At 55.7% G+C, this 6,558-nt stretch overlaps 1 protein-coding gene across 2 annotated transcripts; it reads left to right on the top strand.

Moving 5' to 3' along the window:
• Nucleotides 1–647: 647 nt before the first annotated feature.
• LOC122190623 (zinc finger CCCH domain-containing protein 11A-like) lies at nucleotides 648–3,770 on the top strand. Of its 2 annotated transcripts, XM_042890676.1 has the most exons (8): nucleotides 648–1,017; nucleotides 1,430–1,594; nucleotides 1,873–1,996; nucleotides 2,418–2,480; nucleotides 2,730–2,816; nucleotides 3,095–3,409; nucleotides 3,506–3,547; nucleotides 3,735–3,770. In XM_042890676.1, the coding sequence occupies exons 2-7, from the start codon at nucleotides 1,541–1,543 to the stop codon at nucleotides 3,544–3,546; spliced, it is 684 nt and encodes a 227-aa protein (XP_042746610.1). In that variant the 5' UTR covers nucleotides 648–1,017; nucleotides 1,430–1,540; the 3' UTR covers nucleotide 3,547; nucleotides 3,735–3,770. The 2 variants fall into 2 exon arrangements, with proteins under 2 accessions (XP_042746610.1, XP_042746611.1); XM_042890677.1 differs by lacking the exon at nucleotides 648–1,017 and having other exon boundaries at nucleotides 1,276–1,594.
• Nucleotides 3,771–6,558: the final 2,788 nt, after the last annotated feature.

Below are 6,558 nucleotides of genomic sequence, written 5' to 3'. Positions count from 1 at the left end.
TCCTGGGTCTGATCATGCGGTGCCTGAGCGAGAGGATGACCCAGGCTGGTTACACAGGAGTCATCTTAATTTCTCTGTTCTGTTACTTCAGATAACCCCATTGGGCGGCCGTCGTGTTGTTTTCTTACAATTCGGTACCAGCCCTGGTGGCTTTGGGCCAGAGCCCCAAAAGCTGCATCCAGCCCAGGGGCTCACAGCCACAGCCCCAGTTAGAGAGGCTGGCACCAGCCCAAGGGCCAAAAAGAACAGCCCAAAAGGTGGGATCCGGCCCAGGGGCTTCAAGCCACAGCCCAGCTGGAGAGGCCGGCACCGGCCCAGGGGCCTAAAGCTCCAGACAGCGCCGGGGAGGCCAGCACTGCCCTGGGACCGAGATGCTGGCGCTGGGTTTTGTTTTCTACTGGTTCCTATGGGACCCCATTGACCACTCTGAGGCCTTCCTGGCTTTTATTGGGCTGCACTGAAGTCAGTTGACTTCTCTTAAGTTACTTTCAGGAGGTATTACTGTTCAGAAAGGGTGGTCAGGCACTGCAATGGATGCCCAGGGAGGTGGTGGAGTCACCGAGCCTGGGGGTGTTCAAGGAAAGACTGGACGTTGTGTTGAGGGACGTGGTTCAGTGGGAGCTGTTGGGAACGGGGGAACGGTTGGACTGGATGAGCTTGGAGGTCTTTTCCAACCTTGGTGATTCTATGGTTCTATGATTCCATGACTTTACTTCAATTCACCCCATGGGTGACCCCGGTGTTGGTCTCCTCAACTTTGGATCTGGGAGGTGACCACTCCTTTGCCTATGATGGAAGCACAGCGGTGATGCAGGCACTCGCTGAGGTCACAGTGGTTGCCGGGCTGGGAGCGTTTGTGTCCCGGCTGGGAGCAGAGCTGGTGCTCTGGTGAGCGTGGTGCACACCGAGATCGAGCTCTGTGCTTTTATTGAGAGATCCTCCTTTAGAGCCCACTGGGAGCAGCGCTGCGGCGTTGTGCATCAGCTGGGCACAGCTCCGGCCCAGCAGGCTGACCAGGTGAGCTGGGTTGGTGCTGGTGGTTGGCAGCGGGTATCAGCAGAAAAGCTGGGCTGGGGAGGAGCTCCCAGGGCAAACGGTGCCCTTCTGAATAATGGCTGTACCCAGGGAAAAGGGGTTCTTGTTTGGATTCCATCCCACGTTTCAATGAGGATGATGAAATGGCATCCCCTCCCCTGGAAAATTGCTGCCGGGCAATTTGTGGGGGAAAAGGGGACCTGGGGGGGACCTGGGGGCACTTGCTGACAGAAGCCATGGCAGCCAGGCTCCAGCTGCAGCTAGGGATGCGCTGGTTGTTGCAGCCAGCTGATTTCCAAGCACTGCCTTCCTCAGGAGATGCCATTGCATGGCAGAAGAAAGCTGGGAAAATGCTTCTTCCTCGTGATTTTTCACCTGTTGATGCTTTCTGTAGGGTTCCTCGGGGATCGAGGCAGCTGAACGAGTGAAGCCAGCTCCTCCCAAGAGCGAGGGAGGTGTGGAGAGAACCCTCACACCTTGGGCTTCCTCTGCCACTTCAGCCATCATGTCCCAGCGAGGAGATGACCGTGGTTCCAATTCCTCCTCTGTGAGAGCAAAGGTATGCCTGGCTTTCTTTTGCGTGGTGTTTCTTCCTTTTTCTCATGTTTAAGGGAAGGGGTGCAGCAGGAGGAGCCCTACCGGTCCTTTGGGACCTCAAAAACCAGCTGGGTTTTGCGCTCACTGCTGTCGGCCCGGGCCGATGACGTGGACGTGGCTCAGGCTGTGTTTTCCTCTAGTGCTAATTGATCTCTCAGCACTCTGATACCCCACCTCTGGCACCTCTCTGCAAACCTTGGCTGCCCGTCCCCACCGACGTTTCTTCCTTTCCCTCCTCAGAAGCAGCGCGGCGCGGTTCCCCGCGGTCGGGAGCAGCAGCCAGCAGGCTGCCAGAGATCCAGCAGCGCCTGGCAGCGCACAGAGGGACGCGATGGGGACGGGCCGTCCTCAGTGCCAAGCAAAAGTGAGTTTCTGCAGTCCTCTGCCACGAAGGATGGAGGAATGAATGCTGAGTGTTACTCCTGAGCGCAGTGCTGCAGGGATGTCCAGTAAGGCACTGTAGAAGCGTCGGAGAGCCCGGCAGCGGCAGCTGATGGCAGCAGCGCGACAGAAGTCTGCACATGAATGCAGAGTTATGCAAATTATGCAAATTAGAGTCGGCTGAATTCCTTTCAGAGCCAAAAAATGTGTCTCAACTTTTGTGCCTCATAGCGTTGTGTTTGGTGATGCACCTCTGCTGTGCTGAATGTAGAGCCGTCGGGCAGACCGGGGTTCTGCTGCCATCTGAGGAAGAATGAGGCTTTGGGGTTTTTGTTGTTTTGGGGGTGGATTTGGGCTGACAGGACAATAGTTCTGTTAAAGTAGCAAATTGTATTTTGTTGTAGGGACGGAGCCTGCGCGTCCGTGGAACGGTGCTGGGCAAGGGGGGAAACGGAAAGCCTCCTCTGGTAAGAAGCTCCTGTGAGCTGTGCTGTGGCTCTGCCTCTGAATGGGGCTGCATGCAGGGCTGTGTGTGATGGAGGGGGGAGGAAAGAACGCTGCACATCTGTGCTGCCTGCAGAAGTGGCACAGCGTTGGATCAGCAGAAAGGCAACTGGAAGCAACTCTGCTTCAAGACCAGAACTCTGTGTCTCACTGTGCTGAAGTCTTCCTCCAAAGAGCTGCTCTTCATGCCTTTCTTGTTTCCCTTCTGTCAGAAGCTGATGCCAGTGGCCTTCCTGTGAAGCGCAGCCTTGCGGAAAGGCAGGGGGGAGCTACAGACCATGACGTGGCACCCAAGAGAGGTACAGCGGCACAGCAGGCATCTGGGTTTGGTGCACGGACTTTCCAACCAGGCTTTCTGTCCTTCCTGGGACTGTTCTCATTGCGTGTTGCTTGGGGTCTCAATCCCTGGCATTTACAGTTCCCTTTCCTGTGCTGATTTGAAACACAAACCCACGCTTCACCCGCGATCCTAAGATCCGTGAGCACTCCAGATGAGATGTCCCAGCACTGTGGCCCATTCTGCAGACTGAAAGCAGCATCGCACTCTCGTATCTTCTTGCTTCTCCTTTCTTGCCAGAGAGAGGTGCTGAGCCCGGTGCCAAGATCTACATGAAAGCGGTGCAGGACGTCCTTTGTGAGAGAGCTCGTCTCCAGGCTGGAGGGCTTCCCACAGCAGCAGGTCCCAGCTCAGGGAGAAGACCTTCCCCTGCCGTGTGCCCCCGCTCTGTCTCCAAGTCCCTGGCTGGAGGCAAACGCAAGGGCTTGGAAGCAGAGCAGCAAACAGCAGCGCAGCTGCCTGCAAACAAAAGAGCGAGGGCTCAGAGCGGAGGCAGCGTGCCGGCTCCAGCAGCACAGCCTGGGCCTGCTGCAGCACGGAGCTCCAAGCTGAGAGGTAAGGAGGTGCTGTGGTACCACCCTGCAGGGCAGTGCTGCCCTTATCAAGCACTGAAGTTGCAGAGGGTTTGCTTTGCTTTTTCCTTCTCTGCAGAGGGGAAAAGAGTCGAAGCCTACGAAGGCCCAAGGCAGTGAGGTGCCGTGTAACCCCGTCTCTTTCCGTTCCCTCCATGGTGGCCTTCTGCACCTTTCCACTGGAAATGTCATTCACTGAGAGGCTTCCAATTTCCTTTGTCTTTTTCCTGACATCTGTTTTTATGGTACCCGTGTTTCTGCAGTTTTGCTGCAGACAAAACGAATTCGGTTTTATTCTTGCTTTACAGCAAGAAGACAACAAAGAGAGAGAAGAGTGGAACTGAAGAAGGCTGCTCTGAGAGCTGCTGCTGCACGAGCAGAGGTGAGTCCTTGGTGAGCGCAGACACGGCTCTTGCTGTGCTCAGCGCCTCCGTCTGTCAGACATGACAGATATTGCAGAATCCCAGGGCAAGCAGTGTAATAGAAAAGCACCCAGCTGTGTGTTTGAGGAAATCAGCCGTCAGTGAGAGCTGCCCAGGGGAGCTTGGATGCCTTTAGCTTGAGAAGGGCGCTGTTGGTAACGGCCGGAGGGTTTTGCTGCCATAAAGAGCCTTGCCGTGTCGGGCACTGCGACCTTGGAAACCTCGTTCCCCCAGCAGAGCAGGAATCTTAGCATAGGCAGCTGCTGTGGGAAGCGACGCCAGTGACCTGAATGGCAGGACGTGCTGTGCTGCATGGGGCCGTTCTGGAAGATCAGCCTTGCTTAAGGAGATCTCCCCAGGTTGTTCCTGTCCTATCCCTAACTTGCCTCGTTTCCTTGCAGCGCTCCGCCATGAACAGCCTGGTGGAGATGATGCAGAAGCTGCAGCTGAACGACTGAGAGGACGAGCATCAGCAGGCAGCGCTGCAGCGCGGCGTTACAGGGCAGCAGCGTTCTGAGCGCCGCCAACTCGGCACCACGAGTTTGGTTGTAGTCAATAAAAATTAGAGATCGACAAAGAGCGCACGGCCTGATTTGTGCCGCGGCATTGCATGAGCTGCTGCACCACTACGGGTCCAGAGCAGAACCTGTGCAGCTTCGGAGCACCAAGCCGCCCTCCTGGCACGCTTTTTGGAGGCAGTGCTCCAAGCTCTGGGCTGTAATACCTCTGACAATGAAAACACAACTTGCATTTTAACGCGACACTGCTGTGCTCTGTACCAAATCACAGAATCACAGAATCACCCGGGTTGGAAGGGACCCCAAGGATCATGGAGTTCCAACCCCCTGCCTGGCAGGGCCACCAAACATACACATTCAGATCAGGTTGCCCAGGACCCCGTCCAACCTGGCCTTAAACACGTCCAAGGACGGGGCATCCACAACCTCCCTGGGCAGCCCGTTCCAGGGCCCAACCACTCTCCATGTAAAGAACTTCCCCCTAACATCCAACCTCAATCTTCCCTCCTTCAACTCGGATCCATTTCCCCTAGTCCTGCTGTTGTCAGCCCTTTTGAAGAGTTTACTCCCCTCCTGGGTGTAGGTTCCCTTCAGGTATTGATAGGCTGCCATGAGGTCACCCCGCAGCCTTCTCTTCCCCAGGCTGAACAAGCCCAACTCCCTCAGCCTGTCCTCATAGGGGAGCTGCTCCAGCCCCCTCATCATCTTAGTCGCCCTCCTCTGGACCCTCTCCAAAATCTCTCTGTCTTTCTTGTACTGAGGGCTCCACACCTGGACACAGGACTCCAGATGGGGCCTCACAAGAGCCGAGCAGAGAGGGACGATCACCTCCCTGTCCCTGCTGGCCACCCCTCTCCTGATGGAGCCCAGGATCCCATTTGCCTTTCGAGCTGCATGATGCAAATCAGTGCTCCTCGGGTCTCTGAGGTAGGACAGGGTGAAGGGGAGCGGCGTGAAGCTGTGTGCAGGAAATCTGAGGGTGGGAGGCACTGCCAAACCCAGCTGGAGCATCTCTGTGCAGTTTTGCCTTCCTGGGAGGAACCCAGAGCTTCCCGGTAGTTTTCTGCTCCTGTACTGCAGTGTGAGCATAAGGTTCTGCTGCCTCCTCCTTCTGGAAGATCCTCTGCTGCCATGGACGTCTGACACAGGCACCTGTCCTTTTCTGTTTGTCTTTCCATCAGGACACATTATGCCTGTTGTGTTTGCTGCACGTTATTTACCAAGGTCACCACGAAAGGGTTTTGATTTTCCTGCAGTCAGATTTGCTCTCACGTAACAAGCTTCTATAGCAGAGTCCATCTGACTTCTGAAATTATGTTGTTGAGGTTCAAGACGTTCTAGTCTTTATAGTCTTTATAGCACCGCCCTTCCCTCCTGCTTATAAGTTCCCATTGAATTACTGGAAGGCCACATCAGGTTTCCCCAGAGCATTCTCTTCTCCAGACTGAACAAGCCCAGCTCTCACTGCTGGCTCAGGTGAAGTTTTTCCTCCACCAGGACGCTGAAGTCCTTCTCAGCAGGGCCGCCCTCCATGAGTTCTTCTCCCAGCCTGCACACATATCTGGGGTTGCCCCGACCCAGGTGCAATGCCCTACACTTGACCTGGCTGGATCTCGTTGGGTTCACACAGAATCACACAGAATCACAAGGTTGGAAACGACCTGCAAGATCATCCAGTCCAGCCACCCTCCCGTTCCTATCGGTACCACAAGCACTAAACCACATCTCGTAGCTCCTCCACGTGCTCCCTGCCAGATGGAGATGAAACAGCTTTGTGAAGAAACGAAAGAACCTTGAGAGCAACAAGAGTTCATTCAGGACGTCAGGAAAAACTCCTCCAAAGAGTGGTTGGGCCCTGGACAGGCTGCCCAGGGAGGGACTGCAGGCAGATTCCCTGGAGGCGTTCAGGAAATGTTGAGGTGTGCGTATGGGAACTGCAAAGTGAGAGCCTGAACCGCTGAGTGATCACCGGAGGCGAGCCATGAGCCAGGCAGAGGAGCACAGGGAAGGCAATTTGCTGTGCTGCTCTCCTGCACCTATTCACCAGTACAGGTTGGGGATGAGCTGCTGGAGGGGAGCTCTGCACAGAGCGACCTGGGTGTCCTGGTGGACGACAGGTCGGCCATGAGCCAGCAGTGTGCCCTTGTGGCCAAAAAGGTCAATGGCATCCTGGGCTGCATTGCACACAGCGT

Source organism: Lagopus leucura, unplaced genomic scaffold, assembly GCF_019238085.1.
Source record: "Lagopus leucura isolate 7727_CA_CO unplaced genomic scaffold, USGS_WTPT01 220-0_obj-0_obj, whole genome shotgun sequence".
In the NCBI taxonomy this organism is placed as follows: domain Eukaryota; kingdom Metazoa; phylum Chordata; class Aves; order Galliformes; family Phasianidae; genus Lagopus; species Lagopus leucura.
The sequence above is the reverse complement of the archived record's forward strand: the minus strand, read 5'-3'. Positions and strand labels throughout refer to the sequence as shown.